Source organism: Pangasianodon hypophthalmus, chromosome 12 (genome assembly GCF_027358585.1).
Source record: "Pangasianodon hypophthalmus isolate fPanHyp1 chromosome 12, fPanHyp1.pri, whole genome shotgun sequence".
Taxonomy (NCBI): Eukaryota; Metazoa; Chordata; class Actinopteri; order Siluriformes; family Pangasiidae; genus Pangasianodon; species Pangasianodon hypophthalmus.
The window spans coordinates 11,278,545-11,305,264 of NC_069721.1; the positions used below are offsets into that span (position 1 = coordinate 11,278,545).

A 26,720-nucleotide genomic window follows, 5' to 3' on the forward strand; every position below is an offset into this window, starting at 1 on the left:
AGTGTGTAGAGTTTTGTATCTACTGTATCTGTAAATTGTATTCAGTATACCTAAGAATGTGGTAAAGCAATCAGATACAAAGCACTGCAATACTAATTAATAGTAATTGCTATCCTGTGGATATTATGGTACTCTGCCATTTTGTGTGAGTTTCTGTATGCATTGATGCCAGCCTTTCCTAATATGCCTTGAACCAACTTTTGGAACTAATGCTATTATAAATGAAGTGATGCATATTGTCAGCTCTCTTCCTTTTCTCTTCAAATTTTGGTTTCTGTTTGAATCCACTGTGGGTTTGATCTCATCATCCACCCACATTTCAACCAGAGAAAATCTTCCCTTCATGATTCTTACAGAACAACTTCAACACCATTGATTAACATTCAGCTTGACCTTTTAACAGAATTTTAGACAGGAATGACATGTCTAACTGCCTTCCACAGTGTCTTCAGAATGCAGATGTTTGTATGAGCTCACCATGTTAACAGGTATATCTTCATCACTTTATATTTATATTTCGATGATTAATAAAGTAAAACACTGCTTAATGTTTTATAGATATGACAATTTATCACATCCAGCAGATCAAATGTTTTTTATTTTATTTAGTGTTCCTATTATAAGTGAGTAATAAATAATCCACATGCCCATGACGCCTAAAAAGAACCTTGTAGCTACATTACATATGACTTGCGGAAAGCACCTTTCCCCACTGTCATGCATAACTAATTCTTTTATTGAATCTCCAATCCCCCCACCTCCCTTTGAAATGTAACTTGAAGCATGGTATTTCCACCCCCTCGGTCTAATAGGCAATTCACTTATTCCTTTCATTTCATTCTAACCTCCCTCTCTCTTTCACTCTTTACTTTCTCAACCTTATCAGTAAATCCACGGCTCTCTGTCTGTTACCGTCTCAGGATGGCCGTATTTCACGCTACAATGGGTTCATCACAGAGCAGCAAAGTAATGTAGAATGGGTTGTCTTTTATCAGCATAGATGAAGGAAATAAGGAGAAAGAAAGAGAAAAGTACAGAAAAAATGGAAAATCATGGGAAAATGGAATAAGTATAGAACAAATGTGTGAATGGTGTGAGTAGAGCATCTAGCTCTGGGCAAAAACATCCTAATAGTAAGAATACCAGAAGATGGAAGGTCAGGGCAAGCAGGGATGGCCAGTATTCCTGATAGCTGTATTTGAAATATATGTTTAAATACAAAATACCATTTTGTAATTTGTATTTGATGGTTGTAGAAAAAAAATTGAATGAAAGATGGATCACAATACTTTTGCAAATTTGGATTTTCAAAATACAAACTGAAGCTTATGCAATTCTGGTTTTCAAGCAAATGTACACTTTTTGTTAGTGAACAGTTCATTAAAAGTGCATCAGTGCTTCCAGACGCCTGGAGGAAATGGAAAAGTAGCAATGTGTTATCTGACCCATTGCTTTCAAGAGTTCAGTGGCAACATTTGTCTTTTTGATACAGCGTGTTGCAAATACCATGACTGTTATTGGATATTTAATAGGTGCTTAAAAGAGTTCACATAATCTGTACTATCTGTTAGTATTCATCGTACTTTTGAAGAGCTAGCAAGCTGAGTACTTGATAGCAAGAAAAGCTGACATGATGATGTAGCTATGTAGTTAAGTTTGTACAAACAAGAGAAAAATATTGAAAGAACTAGTATGGATAGTATGTAAGAGATGTGTAGCTGCTGCCACCAGTTTTCATTTCCCATGGTGGTCTGGGTCTAACTACAGATGAATTGGGGCGTTTAAAATGAATATACACAGTAGTATTTAAACACCCAGTTAAATAGCTACACTGCAGGTTGCATCTCAAAGTTTATTTACCACACTCATATATCAGGGTATATACAGTCCCCTCCAAAAATATTGGAACAGCAAGGCAAATTCTTTTGTTTTTGCTGCACATTGAAGACATTTGGGTTTGAGATCAAAAGATGAATATGAGACATCCATTTTTCAAGTGATCAAAAATATTAGAACATGTGACAGACAGGTGTTTCTTGTTTCCCTGGTGTGCCCTGTTAGATTAATTGTCTAATAACAGTTAATAGTTCTGAATGTCTACTCTTGGTTTGAGCCCTGGGTTTCACCAGTGAAGACTGCTTTTGTTGTTAAAAAGGGTAAACCAACATGAAGACCAGAGAGCTGTCTATGGAAGAAAAGTAAGCCATTTTGAAGCTAAGAAAAGAAGGAAGATTGAACAGAGCCATTGCACAAGCATTGGGCATAGCCAATACACCAATTTGGAATGTCCTGAAAAAGAAAGAAACCACTGGTGTACAAAAACCAGACATGGAACAGGTCAGCCAAGGAAAACAACAGCAGTTGATGACAAAAACATTATGACAGAAACATCATCAACAACCTCCACAGGGCAGGGGTGAAGGTATCACAATCCACGATTTGAAGAAGACTTTAAAAGCAGAACTATAGAGGCAAAACCACAAGATGCAAACTACTCATTAGCAGTAAGAATCGGAAGGCCAGATTGACATTTGCAAAGAAATACACAGATGAGCCACAAAAGACCTCATCGGTCAAGCATGGTGGAGGTAGCGTCATAGCTTGGGCTTGCATGGCTGCTTCTTGTACAGGCTGAGAAATGGGTACAGAGAAATTGATCCAATCTAACTTGGAAGCACTTCATCATGCAGCAAGACAATGACCTGAAACACACTGCCAGCACAACAAAGGACTTCATTGGGAGAAAAAACTAGAAGGTTTTAGACTGGCCAAGTTGGTCACTAGCCCTTAACCCACTTGAGCATGCATTTCACCTCCTGAAGAGGAGGCTGAAGGGAGAAACCCCCCAAAACTAGCAACAACTGAAAGAAGCTATGGTACAAGCATCACAACAGAAGAATGTAACAGTTTGCTGATGTCAGTGGGTCACCAGCTTGATGCAGTTATTGCAAAGCAAGAGATATGCAAACAAATATTAAGTGTTATTTACTTTAATTTACTTTAAGACTATCTGTTCCTATACTTGTGCTCACCTATAAATTGGGTGGTCCACCATCAAAGGTGCCATGTTCTAAGTTGTTTAACACATCTAGATGTAAATGAAAGCTGTTCTATTTTCTAATTTTATCTTTTCTAATATTTATCTTAAATGTCTTCAGTGTATAACAAAAACAAAACAATTGGCCTTGTCGTTACAATACTTTCGAAGGAGACTGTATAATTAGAAGTTGAATGGGGAAAAGGGCAAAGACTAACTACAACCTCAGAAATATGCACAGCAAGCCAAATGTGAGCTGTTAATTTTACCACAATAAACTTTAACTCTGTGAGCCATGAAAAGAAAAGGGCACAGAAGTGTTATTAACTCTCTGCGCATAGGTCCTATTATTTTTTAATCTTTGCTTCAGAAACTATTAAGTATTAACCTTTTAGTAATAATGCAATGAAGATAATGTAATTAATCATAAATATCTACCTAAAATGGAGAAATCTAAGTTAAAATTATTCTTGAATTGAAATCTGCAGATATTAAATAGCTAGGGAATTGTCCAAAGTTTTAGCCTAGTTTTACAACTTGCATCTGTAAAATACTCAGACTTACATTGTCCGTACAATCTCCAAGGGACTTCATGCAGTGAATTGGGATACATCGTGAATACATGAATCAACATAGTATCAATTTTACAGGGAATGGGTTCTCCCTGAATCTCTGGACCCAGATAATTACCCAGATGACTGCCAAATTATCCTTTCTTTCTTGCTGGTGTTGCTCCTGCTTCTGTTTTGTCAATTTCACTTGCTACGACCATGCCAGCCCATAACCCAATGGCATTTGTGCTCATTTTAATGGCAATTATGCCCAAGTCTAAATGTGTATTGTACATGCAGCAACACACAAAGTGTGCTTTACATCTCATACATATGTGTTTTAGGAAGGATCATGCTTGCTCACACATCCCAAATGGGCAGTAGCTTCTTAGCTTGTTTTAGCCAGATAGACAGACAGCTAGTCTTGTCAGCCTGGAAATGCAGTGAACAATGTAACAAAGTTAGGCGGATATCTTGAATTTACTAGTTAAGTTGGCAATGTGGGTTATTAGCAAAATTCCTAGACTGACCACATTTCTATGATAGGCATGCTTGGTGGAGACTAATCCAAAGGTACTGTATGTGTACCCCTGTAAGGGTTGCCAGGTAAATTTCCAGCCCAACTAAATGTCAGAATGGGAGACAGATTTTTCTTCTTTTTCTCAGTCTTTTGCATGGGAAAAAAGTTCACTGCTCTGATGTGCAATAGCTACAATACACCTTTTTATCATCGCCTGGTCCAGGCATTATTCACTACACCAAATTTTTCCTTTCCCAATCATTGCAGTATATCTTACAACAGAAACTGTATATTGTAGACATCTATAATTACACTTATCCTTTGCCTATGTTTGTGGAAATTTAATTAAATCTGATTATTTGGTATAAAACAAAATCTTGGCAGCTGCAAACTATTTGTGTGTAACTTGCCCCATTTCTGTATAACTTGCTTTTTTCATCTGCAACCTTGTTCGAGAACTAGGCCAATTTATAGTAAAAAATGTGACCCTGGCAACCCTGCCTTCTGTGGACAGTTGTGTGAAAGCTAAGGCTGAAATGCTGTCAAGTGATAAGAGCAAAATTTTGAGGCTCCTCAGCACTGGATATGTGTGTGTGTGTCTGTCTGTGAAGCCAGAAAACATCTTGCAAACATAGTTGGCTCTCATCCACAAGATGACAAAAGAGGACAGCAGGTTAATATGTGTGGTACAGCAATAAAATAGCAATAGTAATAGTTTATTAACCCTTTATGATTTAGTGCATACCAGCATGATTTCTGAATGATACTTCCCACGACTGAGGTTAGGTTCCGCTGAAATACTCAGTATTTTATTTTGATACATTTTTAATAGATTATTATTATTACTTTATACTATATATATATATATATATATATATATATATATATATATGTATGTATATATATATATATACACACACACATACATACATACAGGAGACTCTTTCCCCAGCTATGAATGTATTATGATGCATGACACATTTATAGAAAATGGGTGCCCCAGAAGTGTAGCAAATCTGAAAATTTGCATCAAATCAAATGTTTGCATGCACACAATCGGGGTATAATAATCATTTCCACTACAGAACCTTTTCAAATTTCTTTTTTTATTTTATCAACTGTCTCTGTCTTGGGTATTCCTCATTATTCTTTCCTGTTACTCCTCTAGTTTTTGTTTATATAGTGCATAGTGCATAGTACATTCTTGCTCGCATGTATGCATTGACAGAGAATAGCACTCTGCTCCACGCCACCTGACAGCTTCCCTGCACCACCTCTGCACATCCAACAATCAAAGAGGAAAAGATGTGAGAGGGAACAGAAAAGAGGAATGTATGATGACAGAAGAGTCATAGGAGTTAGACTCCTCTATCTGGCTGTATATTATTTTTTTTAATAAGCTAAATTTTTTACATAACTATTTTTGTAGCTAGATGACCTCTACCACAAAGGTAGGTATTAAAGGATTTGGAAATTAAAAGTGTAAAATATGCTGTACTCTCACAAGATAGTTTCTTGGGAGAGAAAGCGAGAAAGGCAGAGGCAGTGTTTGTGTGTAGATAAAAGGGATCTGGGCAGTTTGGTGCAGTACCAAGAGGGAAAAAAGAGGTTGTGAGAAATAAGATTACAACCAGTAGATTTATGCTTTGGTGAAGCAATCAATAAAACATTTAGGCTACATTCACACAGCAGGCAAAAGTGGCCCAAATATGATTTACTGAGCAAATCTGATTTTTTTTATTAGACTGTTCACACTTTGTTTTCACTGTGGCCTATATCTGACATTAGTCTGAGCAGATCACACCCCTAAACTGACCCATATGCGCAAAGGAACAATGTGTCATGTGATGTATTCGAGCTTGCTGTAAAAAGGGCACGTTATTCGACCACGGCCAATTCCTTGGTTTGTGTCCTTGGCTTCATGAAATTTTGCTTTTAAACTTTTAACTTTCTTTTGACTGCAGCCAGGTTCTCCTATGGCTGCGTTCACCCATTTCTTTTGACATCTCTTCAAACACAAAGCGGTTGCGATATGTGCCTTCTAATTTTGCTTTTACAGCAACATCACCCCAAAGATTTATGAGGTCCATTACCTCACTATCTTGCCACTGAAATCCTCCTTCACTGTTATCCTACATCTTTCCTTCCTGGCAGTGTGAAATTATGAGAAATGGTGAGTTTAATTGATCTAAAAGTTGCATGAATTCAGATCTGCCTGTTCAGACAGTGGTCACATTGCCACGTATTGGAAACCTATTGGATTTCAGTAACACATATAAAAGTGGCCCAAATCAGAATTGAAAATGTCAGATTCAGTGTGTTTTGTGCTGTTCACACAGCCATGCAAGTAACAAATCTGTGTCAAATTTGAAGAAAAAGATCAGATGGGCCACTTTTGCCTGCTGGGAGATAGTAGCCTTAGTTTACTTCAAGTGTCATTATGGACTAAAGAAGAGACCTTTAAACACAAGCCTCATTTTTTTAAAGTCCTTTTTGCATCTTCAATCTGCACAATGTTTATGAATCTTTAAGAATGTTGATGGACAGTGGGTGGGGGACTCTTGGCAGCCATAACGGGGCTTGGACACGTTTGGTTTTGCAAATACATGAAGAGGATTTGAGAATTGAAACCTTGGATTTAATAGTGCAGTCACACACATGCATTTATAATGCCATGTGTTTATCTCCATCCTGCACCTTTAGGACAATTTACAGTGACAGGCTTGGGAAGAAGAAAATTCACTATATGCTACACTATAGCATGCAACCTGTGCTGGCTGTTGAAATAATTCTCTCACCCCTTCCAACCATTTCCCCCACTTACACACACTTAGGCCAAATATGCACAATTAGGCTGGCATTAAAAATAGAAATAGGTTTTTGCTATATAAAGATGTTTTTAAAATTGTGATGTCCTTAAATATAATATAATATCCATTCCTTCTCCTTTTTAGTGAGCAGCATCTGGGTAGATAATATAATCCCCTCCCCCTACCTCTCTCTCTCTCTCTCTCTCTCTCTCTTTCTCTCAGAGTTGAGAGAGGGGTTCAGGCAGAGAGGAGGGATTTCATTTCAGTCCTGAACTGTTGCTTTTCACGGGACTCTAAGTCTGGGTTCTGAGTGGAGTATGTTGGATTGCTACAAAAACACCTGCTGTGAACTCTTTAGGACTCCTTACCTCAGGCAGAAGAGGAGGAACAGCTCTTCATAAAGGAACCACTAATTACTCATTTGTAGTGGCAAAAACTGAAATGAAACTGTTTGGATGTGCAGGTCAGCTCTGTTGACCAGACTGCCTAGTGCAATGCTGGAAACTATTGACTGATGCAGGAGCAAGAGAAAGCAGAAAATCTCCAAAGACCTGTGTTTAATATTTTTCTCTATTAAGACAGAGGTAAAATATTATTTCTGTTGGTCTGATTTTGATAATTAGTGAACATTTCTTCTAACATCAATTTTACAATTTTACAATGTTTTACAGTAACTTGTAAATTATTTGCATGTCTTAAGAAACTGGTATTTGTCTTAAGCTAAAACAGTAAATTAGTTAGTTAGTTCAGAATCTGAATCAGAATAATTTTATTCGCCATGTACAGTTACATGTATTAGGAAATTTTCTTGGTGTTTGGTCACAACACAATGCATTCAACACGCACATCACAGACAGCACAACACAATTAACATCCTAATATACAAATACTGTACCTAATCTACAGATATACAAATATTGCATCTAATATACAAATAGTTAAATAATTATCTTACTTAATAATTTAAGTTAGTTAAATAAGTATACGTTCAAATTCAAGCTTGCATGAATCAACACTTGCTATCAAATTGGAGCAGTCTTATAGCCCCTAATAAGTATTTAGAGCACCATGGTTAGCCCATCTTTTCTACTCCACGTTGTCCTGGCTGCTTTACTTGGGTGTGCCTCACAGGCCCAGGATGAGGCTTTCACAGAGATGGCCATGCAGCTGACCAATCAGACAGCAGATCCCACTGTGACATCAGAGGGAACTCTAATACTGAGCTCACCTGCAGGAGAAATAGTGGAGGAAACAGTCCCACCCACAGGTACTCGCTGCCAGGGTTATTATGATGTGATGGGTCAGTGGGACCCACCATTTAATTGCAATGCAGGTATCTTCCTGTACTGTTGTGGCACCTGCTTTTACCGGTTCTGCTGCCAGTTCCGTCAGCAACGTCTGGACCAGACCTCATGCTCCAACTACGATACACCAATTTGGGCCAACACAGGTAAACCTGTGGCCACTATAACTGATGTACAGTCAGAGCATGAAAGGGATCGCACGCAAATGATTGTCTACATAATCTGTGGTGTGGTGGCCATCATGGTTCTGATAGGCATCTTCACCAAGCTGGGGTTGGAGAGGAGCCGAGGTGGACAAAATGACATCACCAACTCAAGGTGAGTTTAAAAGCTCTGTAAGTGAAAGTGCTTATTAACATATATTATGACCTTACTCTTCAGTGCATAGCATTCACCCCAGGAGACTGTTGGATTGTCACAGTGTCTCTGAAATGGGAGGAAAAAACATAAATTAAATTACTTACTTACAGTGATGTGTTTGGGCCAATTCATGGGGAGAGCCCACAAAAAGCTAGTATTATAATGTTTGTTTTATTCTTAAATTTAAAGTAATAAATTACAGTCATATATTAACTAATGTCAGAATAAATTTATAAAACACATTTTAAAATAAAACACCAAAACTTCTATCAGTAGAAATATAGGAGGCATTCTGTAGTATTATCTCCCCTCTCATAAGCTCTAATAGCTCAGTCTGTCCTGCACATAGACTCATCATTTAAATGTCATGGTTGATGAAGGTTTTGAAAGATGACACCCACCTGAAGGATTCAGATTGTTGTACTATGCTGCTATTTGCAAGAAAAACCAAATAAAAATTGTAGGGGGTACGTTGTAGAGTGCTTACAGTTAATACTAGATTATAAGAACAGGCGCCTTTCCTCTGAATTGTTTTCTTAATTGTCTTACATTTCTTTATTTTTGGGCTCTTAGTCATTTAACACACTCTTAGCCACTACAGTTCCTACTAAATGTCTCTCATCCATTCTCTGAGTCAAGTGTCTGACCAAATCAAAACATTTTTGTCTTCATTTTGAATATTCAAGAACGCTCTCTGAATATCAAATAACCTGTCTGGAATCATAAAGCAAAAAGCAATTCACAAGTGTGCCAAGCTCTTCACTCACCTTTCCAATTCTCACATCTCAGATTGGAACTGCGCTAATTATACAAAAGCCCTTTAAATGTAGGTAACATTTTTTTGGTGAGAAAGAAATTTTCCTAAAATTCGATACTTTTTAAAGTTAATATCTCTCTAAAACGGAGAACTACTGACATGCTGATCACTGCTCCTGAGATTAACTCTTAGAATAACATAAACCTTTAGGTGCTAATGTGGAAGGTTCCCAGTCAGTGAGTCATAATTCAATCTGCATCATGTTCTACAATAATGACATTTAAGACTAGCAAATACATGGTTCATATGACAGATTAAAGAAAGTACCAGAGCCAGGGACATTACTGTGTATCGTACAATAAGCCATCTGTAGCCACAGAATGGAGGTAATTGGCAAATCAAAGGCAGTCTTGCTTCTGTTATGATGTATAAGGGTGTCTTTAGCAAAGCAGGTCTTTGTGATATCACTTTACATAATATGGGCTTTTCCGTAAAAAAAAAAAAACTTTCAAATGATGTGTGAAAAGCAGAGTGTGTGTACGAGGATGTGCATGAACATAGTCTCATGTAGCTCGATTCTGTTCACACTCTCACTCTGATTAGCATCACTTAAAACATGTTTCTCTCTTCTGCTTATAGTGCAACTCCATATTATGAGAGTCACTGTACATGTAGCATACGGGGGAAATGCTTGTTGTGAAAATCAGAAAATGTCACCTATAGACCCTTCCAATCACTTTTTGTTCAAAACTGCCCAAATACATTTGACATGTATGGACATGGCTGGCTCAGCTCTACAATGTGTGTGTGGCTGAGAGTTTAGGTGTTTGGAGATGTTTCTGTCTCTCTGATTTGGAAAGTCTATCGTCTCCTGCTTGGCTGAGTCATGGTGGGTGAGCATTGACATTTTCATCCTTCTGGCCCCCTGCCTGCCCATGCCTCATTCCCATCCTCATCAGGCACCCTGAGTAGTCTCGTGGCAATGTGAGGGTCCACGCTCACTGACAAAACCTTACACATCAGCACACTGCTGTTTTGGATTTTTTATGCCGCTAAAACGCCCCATGGCTTTATACCTGACCCCTTTCTGCAGTGTATCCTAAGGCAGCCTGGAAGCAGACACAGTAAAGTCTACTCTAATGATCATGATTAATGGACACAGTGCACATTAACTGTATAGATTCAAAGTATGTACACACAGTCTTGGAATTATTCTGTTATACAGTGCATAAGTATTCACCCCTTGAACTTCTACACACTTTGTAGTCAAACATTTGAAGAAAACCATTTTTGTGACACAAAGGTTAATTAAACAAACAAACAAAAAAAATCAAACATTTGTTGGTTGTATAAGAATATATTTGTTGGTTGCTTCTCTGACTAATGCCCTCCTTACCCAGTCACTGACTTTCGGTGGACGGCCTTCTTTAGGCAGAGTAGTGCTTGTGCCATATTCTTTCCATTGTTTAATAACGGATTTAATGTTGCGTTGCAGAATGTTCAAAGTTTTTTATAACCAAAGCCTGAGTGATGCTTTTCCTGTGTCCTGGGCTTGTTTTGATAGCTCCTTAGTCTCCATGATGCTATTTGTTAAGTGTTGTTCTTTAACAACTTCTGGAATTCCATGAACAGGTGTATTGATATTAAGATCATGTGACACTTTAATTGCACGCAGGTGGATTCCAGTCAACTAATTATATCATTTCTCATTACTGGATGCACCAGAACTAATTTAGGGATTTCACAGCTATGGGGTGAATACTTACGCAATCATAACTTCTAGATTTTTTATTTGTAAATATGTAATGCCAATTAAGTCTATTTCATTTCCAGGTTGTAACACTACAGAATGTGGAATGGGGAGGTACTGTATATGCAAAGCACTTCACAGTCTGTAATTCTAAGACTGACCTTACAGATTTGAGGGTCATTGAAACTTAATGAGACAATATCCATGTCACAGAATAATAAGAATATTTTTTATTCTAATGGACATTGAGATGGATTTCAATGAGAGTGACTGGTCTTTAAATGGTTCACATTATGAGTATGTATATTCGTCTGGGAGAGTGCAAAGGAGGGTGACATTTCTGATAGTGCTGTTACAAGGATGTGTAAAGGATGGTGGTAAAGGATTCTTCAGCTATGCTCATGCTCTGCTGGACAGATTAGAGAGAGGGAGAAAGAGGTATTGGGGGAATTGAGAGTTTAATAGATAAATAGAGAGTCAAAGCAAACCACACTGTCTACGTTAACACTAAAACCGTCTAAGCAAATATATTGAAGGTCAATTTCTACACCATATTTTTTTAAACCAGAGCAAATGTATTCCTCGCTTTGATACATGATTCATTTGATTCATTTTTAATTTCAACCAAAATTGCTCACCCAGATGAGAAGCTAAATTAGGGTTGTAAATGCTGCTCTTGCTCACTACTGCTGTACTGTATAATTAGTACCAATTAGTATTATGTTCAACCATGTATAAGTCAGAACATTTGCCAGCAAGAAACTTTAATTAAGCTGCTATTGTTTCTAGTGAAATATGTAATCATGTATTTAACTTTAAAATGTGTGTACAAATTCCTCTGGAGAGAATAGCTGAATACTGCATGCATGACAAGGTTCAGGAAAAAAATGCCTTTGATAAAAATATCATAATGATTTTATTTACAGCCAATAATTTGTAATTAACACTTTCAGTATTGTTGATTTGCATCGACTATGAACACGGACAGTAATGCTTTCTGTAAAGACGATTCCACAGAAGCTGTAATTCACATGAGCAACTGTCAGAAGTTGTGAGTTAGGATTTTCTCATAGTTAGGGGTTATAACCAGAGAATGGCAAGAAATATAATTAGGAGTTGGGGGAGATGGAAATAGAAACCCAATATAGAAAAAAAAATCCTATACATGATTTATAATCATTTTGACATCTCTAATTTATATAGCAGAGCTTCTCACCCACCACAGCCTTCCTCCAGAGAGACATAAATTACTGATCTGAGCATTTTAAGAATAAGAGTGGAGCAGCAGCTTCAAATTATCGAATTAAACCTTGAAAACAAAGGAAATTATTATATAAATTTTTTTGACTGACCCACTAAAAAATTGTTAATTTTCTCCTAGTTTATCATACAGTAATTAAAGTAAAGTAAGTAAAGCAAAAACCCTACACACTTAAGTTAAGCCTCCAGACGTTATTTGTATTTGCATAAATCAGGTTGATGGAGAAAATATTTTCCTTTGGCCATTGCTGCTTTAATTACACCACACATCGGTTAAACCCAGTAGTGATCCCAGTGATTCCCACTGCCTAGGGTAACATCCGTCTCATCCCTTGTCAAAAAATCCTAAAGGATTCCAATAAGAAACTTGTACAGGATTCTAATTAGAATTTCTATCATATTTTGGAGCAATTCCTATAGGATTCCTATTGGAATTGTCTTATGGGACAAGACATAAATATCCTGTAAATAACCACTTCTACAGGATTTTTTAATGGGATCCATTTGGGTTCCTATTCAGGTCTATAAAGGAATTTAATGTGATATTTTGAAGAATCCTAAAGGTGCACTTTTCCACTATAATTTATATTTATATATATATATATATATATTTTTTTTTAAATATTTTTTGACTGTGTCTTGCAATTTGAACTCTTCTTAAAATATGTATGTATGTATATAATAAAATACTCTAACTTTAAAAAAAAAAATTAGAAAATACTTTAATTTTAAAGAAATTCTTTTAGGATTTAAAACTCCCAAAGCACCCTCTGTAATTTGCAATAACCTTCCAATAACAAGACATTAGTTCCAATAAAATACAAGTAGAGTTCCAATAAGATTCTAAAAATTAAATAAGATCCTACAGGATAAACTGAAATTCCAATAGGATTTTTTGACAAGGGCAGCTTGCCAATGAGATTTGCGACAGATAATGTGTGTCATTATGTGTAAGCTTTCCTGTTTATAACAGAAGGATTTGCTGAAATTGTGAAAGCTCACAAGATTAACACACTGGCTGAACTGAACATACCATATCACCATGCTTTTCCCATTTCTGCCCTCTCTGTCATTTCTGAAATATGCTCCACCATTTAAGTGAGATCATTGTTGTGCATCATTGTCCTCTCATGCCTCTCTGATGTGTTGTTGTCCTTAATTTGTGCCTCACTGGTCTACTGCCATTGGCGGTTTCTGGCGTAGGGGAGCACACTTTTGCTCTGCAATCACATTAGATCTCATCATGGTCTTATGCCAGCCAGAAGGCTTGTTGTACATGTCTGGGCACTCACTGGGAATGCACGTGTATGTAGCAGTGCCAGAGGAAATAGTATCCTATATTTTACATATGCATGTTTTAGGACTAGTTTTGGGACCCAGGATTGCTCTCGTCTTACTCGGAGAAAGGTCTTAGATATCTGTGTCATTGTTATTGCTGTATTTCTATGTTTGATAGAGCATACAGTCCCCTCTAAAAGTATTGCAAAGGCAAAGCCAATTCTTTTGTCTTTGTTATACACTGAAGATATTTGAGCTTAGAGATCAAAAGATGAATATGAGAAGATAGATCAGAATTTCAGCTTTCATTACCTGATAGTTACATCTAGAAGTGTTAAACAACTTAGAACATGGCACCTTTTGTTTGAACCCACCCACCTGTCAAGTGATCAAACATATTGGAACATGAATGGTGTTTCTTTCCCTGGTGTGCCCTGTTAGATTGATTGTTTAAACAATTAATAGCTCTGAATGTCTACTCTTGGTTTGAAAAGGATAAACCAACATGAAGACCAGATAGCTGTCTATGGATGAAAATCAAGCTGTTCTGAAGTTGAAAAAACAGGGGAAATCAATCAGAGCAATTTCCCAAGCATTGGGCACAGCCAATACAACAATTTAGAATGTCCTGAAAAAGAAAGAATCCACTGGTGTACTAACAACCAGACATGGAATAGGTCTGCCAAGGAAAACAACAGCAGTTGATGAGAGAAACATTGTGAGAGCTGTGAAGAAAAACCACAAAACAACAGGCAGTGACATCACCTACAACCTCCACAGGTCAGGGTTCAGGGTATCACAATCCACCATTCGAAGAAAGTAGAACTATAGAGGCCAAACCACAAGGTGCAAACTGCTCATCAGCAGTAAGAATTGGAAGGCCTGATTGGAATTCGCAAAAAAATACAGAGATGAGCCACAAAAGTTCTGGAACCAAGATTAACCTCTACCAAAGTGATGGAAAGGCCAAAGTGTGGAGAAAGAAAGGATCTGCTTATGATCCAAAACATAAGAGCTCTTTGGTCAAGCATGGTAGAGGTAGTGTCATGGCTTGGGCTTGCATGGCTGCATCTGGAACAGCCTCACTAATTTTTATTGATGATGTTACTCATGATGGTAGCAGCAGAATGAATTCAGAATTCAACAGAAACTGTTGAACTGTCTGCCAGTTTACAGACAAATGCATCCAATCTAATTGGTAAGAACTTCATCATGCAGCAAGACAATGACCCAAAACACACTGCCAACACAACAGAAGACTTCATCAGGAGAAAAAAGTGGAAGGTTTTAGACTGGCTAAGTCAATCACCACACCGTAACCCAGTTGAACATGCATTTCACGTCCTGAAGAGGAGACTGAAGGGAGAAACCCCCAAAACAAAGAACAATTGAAAGAAGCTGCGGTACAAGCATCCCAAAAGAAGAATGTAACAGTTTGGTGATGTCAGTGGGTTGCCAGCTTGATGCAGTTATTGCAAGCAAGGGATATGCAACCAAACATTAAGTCTTATTTACTTTAATTTACTTTTAGACAATTTGTTCCTATACTTTTGCTCACCTACAAATTGGGTGGTCTGCCACCAAAGGTGCCATGTTTTAAGTTGTTTAATACATCTAGATGTAAATATCAGGAAAGAATAGCTGAAATTCCGATCTATCGTCTCATAGTCATCTCAAACCCAAATGTCTTAATTGTATAGCAAAAACAAAAGAATTGACCTTGATGTTCCAATACTTTTGGTGGGGACTGTACATTGTTCAAATGCTCCTCTTGATTTTTATTACTTTTTAATAGCTTACAGATTAAAAGGCTTACAAAATAAACCCACTTGGTGAAAAAGTTGTACACAATTTTAGTGGAAGTATATTCTGCTGCTGGCCCTTTAAAAGGAAATATATGCAGATAAGTTATTAGTTATGATAAACTTAAAAAATCTGGGGGTCTGTAGTTTTTTAAATGAGGGAAAGTTGTAGTTTCTAAAGCACACTAAGATTAATTGGTTAACATTCATAGTAAAGATAACACACACACACACACACACACACACGTATGTCCAATATCCAACGACACAGATCTGATATGCTCTAAGCAAATGTAAAACCCTTAAGGGTTATATGGTTGTATTAAGCTGTTAATATATGGAACTATACAAGTTTCCCTATCACAAAAGTGAACCCGTACAGAACCCTCGAGGAACTCCATTTTTAGAGTGTAATGATGTTTCCATCTTTGTTGTGTAGGACTCTGCAGGAGCTACTGAAACAGCCAGGTGGGGATGTGAGCCATGTAGATGGAACCATTAGCAGCTCCACCACCATTGGAGCCAATGGCATTTCAGCTAGGCTGTTACGCAGCCGCAGTGGTAAGACTTTTAGGACCTCACTGGAGTCACATAGCACTAAAGCAGTCAAATGCAGGTCATCAGTGGCCTCTGGTTAACTGTGTATCCACCCCAATGCAGGCATCATCCACAGGCATCATCTTCCACAAATTCCCAATGCTTTTACTGAATGTTATGTTAAAACATTGGTGTTCCTGAATATATCACTGATAACATCCTTGCTTTGGTTAGTAATTAGTGCTGTAACAGAGGTACAATAGGTTTTATGAAATAAACTTCAATTGGATGGTTTGCTAAGGTCCATTAGTTCAATTGTTAGGAAGATAAAAAGATAAAAATTAAGGACAAGAAGGACAAACAGAGAGAGATATGTTCTGATACAATGGTTGTATGATGAGAGTCCACATTGCAATGCTGATGGGTCCCCATTTTAAAGCTGCAAGAGGCATGTGCTCTTTACCTTTTACCCATGTGTATGCCCCACATATATGGGGAGTATGTGTTCCTTAGAGGTTTGATCTCAGCCTTTGCGCTCCTCCCATTTCTTCTCTCATGCCTCAAATTTGCATACCTTACCCTTTTTATTACCATTTCATTATTGTCTACCTTCCTCCAACTAACCTAAATAAACCCTCCTTTCTTACACATACACATAAATAATCAAGTTCAACAGAGCTACTGAAAGTGCCACTTGGTGGAATTGCAAAAGGAAGACTTCAGACCAACAGCTGATGTGGGATTTATGCTGTGCACTGTGCTTAAGAAGCACTTTATTCTCTCCTCATTATGGCAAGGATTTAAGCTTGGATCTCCAGTGCTCAGAGGTTTAATGTGTGTCTGACTGCACACACCTCTTGCATATCCTCTAGTTTCCTCCAGTAATGGCTTTAAGATCAAGAAGCAGTGCTGCTGTTGTCACATGGATTTTAGAAAGCTTACTCAGGGAAATTGACATGTAACAGGAGGGTTCAAGAAGCCTGACATCTCTCCATGAAGGCTTTGATCTGTGATGGTTAAAGAGGAGAGATTATGGAATTCGCAGGCTGCTACACTGCCTCATATGTGCTGGACATGTTGGAGAGACCCTGCAGGTTATATAATGTCTAGGTCTTTATAAACAGACATGACCTGGTAAGGTGGCCCCGATGGCAATGATGTTACTTCACTGGAAAGAAGAGCTGACATCATCTTTAGTGATGATTTAGCCTCATAGTTCCTGTTCCTACTCACAGTAAATAGGCCAAACTAAATTATAGGCCTGTAAATCACACAAAAAATACCATGATAATGCTATTATTATACATTATGATTCATTTATCAAGACTGAACATGTTTACCCCCTTCAAGTGCTATAAAATTGTATCTGCTTTCAATTGTGTCAGTGTCTTGGCCATAAACTGACACTAGAAGCATTTTTATGGGCAGTGTATGTTAGGAGCTATTTGCAACAAAGGATAAAATATAAAATATGTGAGGATTAAAAAATCCTGCACTGCTGTTGGAGACTGCTCAGTAACTGAAATTGTAAATAATAATGTTTGTTTTTTGAAATGAAAGACATAATCAGAAATATCTGCAAAATCTGCCACTAACATATTATTTAAGAAATTACACTGTTTCAGGAGCCACCTTCCTTCTCTGCCCTTTTCTACCCTGCCCCCATTTCATCTTCCCTGTCAGGTAAACTTTCTTTCATCCCTCAATGTTCTACTTTAGCCATGTTCTTCTTTTCTGTGCTCCTTCTTCCCCATCCCCCCCTCCTGCCTCTGCCAAGCTCCCCACAGAAAATAAGCAAGTATCTCAAAGCTTAGTTACAGTACACATCTCTTTCTCCCCTACCACTTCCCTCAGCATGAAAAAAAACCATCTAACCACCTCATACTAGGATTCTAGTGGAATCATGTAAATGGAACTATCATTCCAGATTTAGTCCCCCCTTTACTCTTCTGGGAAGGCTTTCCACTAGATTTTGAAGCGTGGCTGTGGGGATTTGCTCATTCAGCCACAAGAGCATTAGTGAGGTCAGGCTCTGATGTTGGGTGAGAAAGCCTGGCACACAGTCGGCACTCCAGTTCATCCCAAAGGTGTTCAGTGAAGTTGGGGTCAGGGCTCTGCGCAGGCCACTCAAGTTCTTCCAAACCATCCATGTCAAACCGTGTCTTTTAACCGTGCTTTGTGCGCAGGAGCGTTGTCATGCTAGAAACATGTTTGGGCCCCTTAGTTCCAGTGAAGGAAAATTGTAATGCTACAGCATACAAAGACATCCTATAAAATTGTGTGCATCCAACTTTGTGGCAACAGTTTGGAGAAGACCCACATATGTGATGGTGTGTATGGGTGTGATGGTCAGGTGTCCACATACCTTTGGCCATATAGTCTACAATTTAGGTAATGTGGAAATTTGATAATGTTCTTTTTTTGCCAGACTGAACTATAAAAAGTAAATAAATAAAAGGCATACTAAATGTGTACATGTTAATCATTATGTAAGCTTTATTTTCTCACTCATTTTCATTAGTGGCTAATATGTGCACTCAGTCTGGGCTGATGCCGTGATCACTATATACAGAGAATTTGCCCTGGAAATTATCTAGGCATGATGTTCTTGAAATCCTTGAGACAGTCTGCCTTAGTGTATGTATAATTAAAGAACTTGAATAATACATAATCTACTCATCAATTGCATTTTGTAAAATGAGAAAAAATGAGTGTGTAAAATGAGAGCTTGAGTCCATGTTTATGTTTATGTTTATAAGGGTGCAAATATGTGTGGATCCATCCATGATTCATACATGTGGGGTGGCCTGATGCACACACGCACATATATGCACATGTGGCCATCTGCTCCTCATCTCAGTCTTTCTGGCACACAGTCACATATCTGTCTTTCATGCACCGAAGGCCTGTTATTGTGCCATTATGACCATGTCAAATGGGTCTGAGAGCTTCAGGTCTGTGATCATGCACAATAGTTGGCTGTAGTGTGAGATGATGGCATTATGCTGAGGATACACACACACACACACACACACACATCATGTCTTTGTGTTCCATATCTCTGCTGCACACACACAATGTCCCACTCAGTTTACATTCAAACCCTAATAAATGCTGGACGGATATTTGCCTTATAAGCTTATAAGCGGTTAATCCTGTATGTGCTTGCATGTGGTGACTGTAGTGTTGTACCCCTCACTCAGTAGCTACATATTTTCTAGAATCACAGTATGTTTCTTTAAAAAAAAATTAAAAATACAGTATTTTGTATTCTGGAAATTCAGAAAAAAATATCAATTTTGTTAGGTGGACATGAGACAAAAAGCTAACATTAACCCACCAAGACTTATGAAAAGGGTTTTGATTCTCTTCGTAACACTTAATGAGGACATTTTTTTATTTTTTTGTATAGCACAATCATAAATTTACTTAGATGCAGTCTGATGGAAGTTACTAGAGTTGAAAAAGGCTCGGCTCCTGAGACATGCTTTGGTCTGACAGCCCCCTCATTAGCCCCTACTTTTACCCTGCATCATTATCAAACACTGGGGCAGGGCTGGCACAGAGCAAAAGTGGATGGCGGTGGTAGTGCTACAGCTATTGAGCTCAAGCATGGATTTCTACTACCACTCTATCCAGAGGGTGTTTTGCAGTGTATAAAACAAAATTAGCTTTCAAAAAGAGGAAAAGACCTTGTATGTAGATTCATTCAATAAATTAGTTAATGATATAAAAATCATAGAATCATAAAATGATAGAAACATTCAACTTGTCATGTGTGCACCTAATAAGACATTAACATAGGCCTGAACAGATGTAGCTGTTAGGCTGTTGTTTAGTCATAAAGAAATGTTAATGCTAAAGGCATAAAATTAAGAAATTTAAACTCATACTTGTGCCACAATTTTGCTGTGCTGTTTTCATAATGCATGTCTAAATAATAAGTATGTAATACATTGATGCACTGACGAATGTGCTTGTGGTTTTAGTAAACCTGCTTTTAGAAGACTAAATAAGTTCTGCTTTGCCATCAACAGGAAGCGGTAGCATAATTCTCTGAATATATGACGCAGGTTAACCCTGAAAAAGCACTGTGCACATTGATCATAGTGCTATGTTTAATGAGACATGACTAATGATTAATGGAAAACATGAAGAAAAACTGCAGCCAACATTCACTAATTGAATCAGTGGCCTGTCCACGTTACCAGACATGTGTAGAAGTAGGCCATTCAGACTGGGGCAGGGCTCTCAATGTGGCCTGTGCCACATTTGTGTGTCAATACATGACATGGCAGGCAAGCAGAGCAAAACAGCACTATTATGCCTCAAACCAGCAAATGCACCAAATTTAAACCTGTCCCTAGTGTTTGTGCTGTTTTCAGAGTATCACCTTGTAAAAGTAGCACAAAATTGTAATCTACTCTATTTGAGAAGATTAACATTGGTTTGCTGAGCATATCATACACACAGACAAACAAATAGCAGGGTTTATTTGGAAACCACTTATTTTATTACCGTAGTTATAAACATGTAAGTAGGCAAGACCACAAGTCTCAGTATGCATTTGTTTATTCAGAAGATGCAAATGGTTCAGTGTTCTCCTTACGTTTTTATGGTATGTAAGGCTCTTGTGTCCTCATTTAGAGATGCTGCTAAACTACAAACTTCCACAATAGAGCACTTTATCACAACCTAGATCCATGCATACATTCAAACCCATAAAAAGAGAAAAAGGGGCATAATCTAAATTAAAAATCACAAATTACAGAAGGACAAAAATAAATAATGCTCTGTCAAGCTGGTCTATCAAAACACTTATTTATGGAGTTTTATAGTGGAAGACAAGTATAAAAGCTGGTCATCACAAACCTACTTGTAATACATACACTTACTGTCCAATTTATTAGGTACAACTACCATATGATTTGCTTTCTAGGTATGCAAGTGCTGTCTGTGTCCCATTTTTTGCTATGTACAATTTGTCTACTTAAAGCGGCCACCACAGAACCATTGCTGACTAAATATTATTGGGGTGATGGACCATTCTTAGCAGAGCTATGACACTGACATGGTAGTATGGTACAGTAGGTATATCTGATAAAATGGCAAAATACAGTACAAGGTAGGTCTACTTATTAGACTGGAGTGTAGACAACCTATATTGTCTAGTGGAGCTGGACACAAAATATTGTGATTATATCGCTACAAAGTTTTCCGTTAGTACACTTGGTGTAAATAATAAAACAATATGGGTAAAGATTGTCATGCATTAATCAGAAGAAAATTAATATAAAATATTAATAAAGCTTATTGGTGTATTGCAGGCTTCTGCAGTATCAGTATTGGAAATCTTGCAATAACAATTACCTAACTGTCATTCAAATATGGCAGTATTTTTATACCTCAAGCCATCAGAGGTGCCATGACCATCTGAATACATCTCAAGAACACCTGTGGTGGTCAACAGAGGCCGAAGTGTAGAACCTTTAATCAGAATACCTGTCCTTGTAAGGCAATGTTTGTTAGAACCCCTTGTTCCGAACAGTGGGATTGACTTTCTCAATTGTGTCTCTGTCCAATAGGGATGAACTTGTTTATAAGGGGTAAATGGGGTGTGCTTAGGTGCCTGCTAGGGGCCTGTGAACGTTTCTCTACGTGTTTTGGGCTCTCACAAGCCCACAGAATTTATGTGGTCACTGAAATGATAAGCCAGGCTTTGGCGATTTGAGGATGCTACATGACCAGTCCATCTGGCTGTGCTGGTTTCTAGCTTCTGCAACTTGCTCTCTTGTCTCTAGGGTTTCTTTGCAACTCTAGCACACAGAGTATGTTACACAGGGTAGATTTCCTCATGTCCAGCCCCACAGACTGTGCCACACAGGGTGCATAAACCAGATTGGCAGAGAGCAACGCTATCTTCTGGCCTAGGTATACCCACTTCCAGGATTGAGGTCTCAATCAACTCCATCAAAGAGGGATCGATCGCTGCAGATTGGGGTTATTGTTCCAATGTAACCAAGTTAGTAGCCACAGAGTTCCAAAAGGACTCTAACAAGTAAGAAAATTACACTTACTGTAGCTGTGAAAGATGAGAGAAGTCTATCACATTGGGGACAGGGTACCTGTCACTCCGACCACAGTCATAAACTTTTATGCAGATCCACAGTGTATGTGAGGTCTGACATACATACTGGGCAAAAGTCTTAGACATGTAAAGAAATGCTGTAAAGCAAAGATGTAATCAAAAATAATTAAATTATATTAAATGCTTCTACACAAAAATATATACTATAAAGAGCAGTAAATAGCACTAAACAAATTCAATATTAGGTGTAACAATGTATCAGGGACACTTTGTGCAGTTTTATAAGGAAACTGGCTGATGAGATTTCTAAGCTGAATCTTAGAGAATCTTGGAGAACCTGCCACAGTTCTTCTTGAGACTTTGTCGCACTTGCTTCTGTTTTTGCAGCTAATCCCTGAGCCAGCATTAATTTTTTGTATGAAAAGTGGTATATTATGTAATATAGTACTTTCTTTACTGACATACAGACATTTTTCTGTAACATTTAATTTTCATTGTTTCATTGGAAAAGTAATGTTTGGAAATTTAAAGTGTTTTTTTTTACTGACCCAATAATGAAAAAGTCATAAAATAAACATCTAGGACACAATTAGTATTAAAAATTAGGATGCCTAAGACTTTTGCACAGTGCTATATGTATAAAGTGTTCAGAAGAAAGGAAAATAATTGCTGTATGACAATGGTATTTATATCAAACACTATATCAAATGGTAATTTCATGAATTTGTTGGAAGGTCTTGGCTTGTGTGAAGGTGCCCAGGGGGTTCTTACTGCCCCTGGGGTTTATTTCACTCCAGTAGGAGGGTTGAAATAAAACAGCTTTGATAATTTTATCAATCTGCAAAATAAATAAATAAATAAAATCTGCAGTAAAACGGCAGTAAAACGGCAGGTCTGCTGGAGCACAAAAATGTCTACTTTAGAAAAAGTCTGCAACACTGAATGTACAAATAATGAATTTCATTAACCATAGATATAGATTAATTAGTTATAAAACCTTTTAAAGCTGGTTACTTGTTCTTGCTTTCTCTTATTCCAGAGCAATATCACCTCAGCAACACAGCATTCAGCCCAACGGGTGGACTCTCTCATCCTCAAAGCAACAACAGTGCGCCTGGCCTCACACACAACAAGTACTCCTCACTGAAGGCTGTTGGTAAGAGGTTGAATGAAGATGGTCTCTCAGTCATGGGGATACTAGAAACCCAGTCTATCTCTACTGAGCTATTTACATTTTAATCAGATCCCTTTGATGGTTATCATTTGATTTAATATTTTGTGGCAACACAGAATTATATAAAACCTTTCATAGAATTTTTACTTCATGCAGCATTTGTGTCAGGGGTGTCGCCAAAACTTGGGGCTATGCAGTCACTGGCTACAGGTATCAATTTATAAAAACAGACTTAAAACACATCTCAAGACACCTGAAGCAGAGATGCATTTCATGCAATAAACATTTGATAGTGTCTGTAAGGTTGATAATGTTTGAAATGTTACTGTAACACAACACTACTGAGTGTCTCAGTCATTTCATTTTCATGAATAACTACAGTAGCTATAGTCATCACAATACAATGCCATTAAAGGAGGTTCTAACAAGAGTCGGTACAGCCATTCATTGTTCACTGTAACATCAGTCAATCTATTGGCATGTGCACACTTCCTCCCCAACGGTGAAAAACTAAACAAATAAACACTGTGAACATAATGAGTAGAGACAGAGAGCAGCTTCCAGGTCAACACTTCATGTAGAGTGAGGTAACCCAGGTCTGAGGAATGACCTTAATGCACTGATGCACTAATCTGAAATGACACCACTGCTCCATGTGTTTGTGTGTTCACTGCACTCAGGAATAAATGTTTTTTTTTATTTGTAACTCAGAGTCAAGCCTATATTACACCTAGACATAGGGGCTCAATAGAAAATTTATGATTTCATTTCAAACCTTGAAGAACTTTTGCTCAATTATTAGTGTAGCCATTTCTCTTCAAACACTTTCTCTCTCTCTCTCTCTCTCTCTCTCTCTCTCTCTCTCATAGCAGACACGGCCAGCAGAGGTTACTATAAGAGCTATCCACTCATGGACTTTTCTCAATACCAAACTCTTCCTGCACCATTTCAACCCATCCCAGTGCACCAAAAAGACAAGTCCTATTTCAATCAAGAGAAGCCCTACATGCACCAGGCTCTGCCTTCCCATGATGTCCACTCTGCACTTTCCATTTCCATCCCCACCAACCAACTTGAGAGGAGCTGCATTCGAAAGACCAGCACTCATCCCTTACACCTAAGCTCAAGCTTCACAGTATGTGACTCTGTACCCCGACACGTCCATCGGCAGACCTCACACCCTGGACACCCCAGTCGCAGGCAGACCTATGCCAGCAGAAGGCAATACAGCATAGAGATGCTTCCTGAGCTTTTCTCACAGCCCATGTCCTACGAAGGACGTTCGTCCTATGCTCACAAACACAAGAGCTTTCAAACCAATAGCAAAACAGAGGTCACTGTCTAAGAGTCCTCAGCTGTTTCATTTAATTCACAGACACACCAGCGATATGGCTGTCTTCCCACAGCTGCTTAGCTTTCCATCAGGTTCCTTCAGCCTCAGTAGTTCAGTCTCTGTCCTCTGGTCCTTATGTCTCTGCTACAGCACACTGTCCCAAACATAGAGCTGGGAGGTAAGTGTGCAGCCTGGAACATTGGAATGGTCCCAAAAACTACAGTAACTCCACAGGGATAATGCAAACATCACATTGGCCCTAGGTCTATCTCCACAGGTGACGACAGTGTGAGTTGATCATCATTTTGTGGACTCTTTATTGAGAACATTTAATCAGATAACCTCAGGCAGAAGGCAACACTCAGTTTGAGTAGGTGTCGATCAGCTCTCTTTCAAGGATGTATGTAAGAGCACATTCTCTGTGGGTCTTATGAGAGATCTCCTTGTTTTCTTGGGTCATGTGGTCAGTAAAAGACAGTGCTGAAACAGTCCACAGGTTACAGTATTACAGATCACGCACATTATATTATGTTCATAAGTACCATAAATGAATACAAGAGAAGTCAGTAACCTCTTTATTCCTGTTCTTCTAGTCTTATCTCAGCTCCCCTTTATGGGAGTCTGAAGCAATTGAGACCCCACTGTGATGCTGAGTCGCATGTTCCTGAACTATTCTTACACATCCAGGGAAGGCATCTCCAATTACAATTTCCATTTGTTGAGCTTATGATGCAGAGCAATAGTCTGGAACTGTGAAATCTCTTTCCCCTATGCTTATGACAATTTAGCTCAGAGATCTCTCCAGACCTCTGACAACTGTGACATTTCAATTTGCAAGGACAGATGATGAATCATGTTGCTCCATTATTAAATACAACTTATGCAAAGGTGAAATGGTGAAATCATCAGTTTATTACCAGGATTAGTATGGCGTGTGCATCGCTGCCCTAAACCAACACTAACTCACCTGTTATGGTGGACTAGAATCTGTCAAGATGATCCTGAATTTTAGGGATAGGCTGGTGGAGAGACAAAGGTAAAGATTGCTCATAGATTTCTGCATTTCAAGCACATTTTATCTACAACAAAGTATAATGTTATATAAATATAAAATGTGTGTGTGTGGTTGTAGTATTCAGAATATATAAATTATAAAGTGCTTCCAATTATCCCCAGTATTAGCATTTGCTCAGACCTTCTAACTCTGTGAACATCACATTTGTGCACTTTTGTAATCTTACATTTACATTTCATTATTCTGTACTCTACACATGAATTTGTGATTTGTGTGGGGAGCATTTGAATGACAGATTATGATACATTTGTAAAGCAAATTTGTAAGAGATGTATGTACATGTACTAATATGTTGTGTTGCACTGTATACCTTTAGAAAATTTAGAACCTTTAAAGGTTCTTTGGTTGTCCATTTGGGGGAAACTTTGGTTTCAAAGGTTTCCAAGTAGAACTCCTTTTTGGAAGATAAAACCCTTAATTATCCAGTGACCCCTAAAAGAACCCTTGCAGTACCATTTTCCCCCTAAGCGTGTAAATGTATCTGTTATGTATATACTATTATTATATTAATTATCTTTTAATTTAAAAGGGCTTTTCAGAAGAATTAAGAATAAAGATCTTGTATGCAATCCTATTAGCCAAAGTAGTAATATCTAGAGGTACAATATTTGCACTGAATGCTTAGAGGAGGACAGTGTTGACATGACAATTTAGAAATTATAGAAACTGAAAATGTTTGTAATGCCACAAAAACAAAGACAGAATGCAAGGGGGTTTTGTGGTAAAGTTTAGTAATTGGTCTGAAAATGTCAAAAGAAGGGCACCACACAGTGCAGTGAATCGTGTAACAAAATCAATTTTGCTCTTAAAAGGTCAGATCTCTGCCTAATCCCTCTACCAATGACTAAATACCTGTTTGAATACTACAGTTACCCATAGTGTAGAATGTATCAGTCTGAGCATTTCTGTGCAGAATGTGAACTCAGAAATATCTGTATAACAAATATACTAATCATGGTTATAGAAGAACTGTATACAGAAAAATATGGCAAAAATGTTCTTAGTCACTTATTTGTACATTGCACTACATGGTCATTTTCAGAATAAAATTATACTAACAGTTTCAAATTTCTTAACATCTCTG

The 26,720-nt window shown here is 37.9% G+C and overlaps 1 protein-coding gene across 1 annotated transcript; it reads left to right on the forward strand.

The window, feature by feature from the left end:
• The first annotated feature begins 7,159 nt into the window (after positions 1–7,159).
• On the forward strand, positions 7,160–26,597 carry shisa8b (shisa family member 8b). Its single transcript, XM_026914507.3, has 4 exons — positions 7,160–8,540; positions 15,869–15,990; positions 23,094–23,210; positions 24,098–26,597. Exons 1-4 carry the CDS (start codon positions 7,987–7,989, stop codon positions 24,571–24,573), a joined length of 1,269 nt encoding a protein of 422 aa, XP_026770308.1. The 5' UTR covers positions 7,160–7,986; the 3' UTR covers positions 24,574–26,597.
• The last annotated feature ends 123 nt before the right edge of the window (positions 26,598–26,720 follow it).

Bases quoted from the DNA above. Each gene is read 5' to 3' on its own strand.
- shisa8b (XM_026914507.3), top strand. From the start codon at position 7,987: ATGGTTAGCCCATCTTTTCTACTCCACGTTGTCCTGGCTGCTTTACTT. The intron at 8,541-15,868 runs GTGAGTTTAAAA...TTTGTTGTGTAG, and splicing joins AATGACATCACCAACTCAAG to GACTCTGCAGGAGCTACTGA. The intron at 23,211-24,097 runs GTAAGAGGTTGA...TCTCTCTCATAG, and splicing joins CTCCTCACTGAAGGCTGTTG to CAGACACGGCCAGCAGAGGT.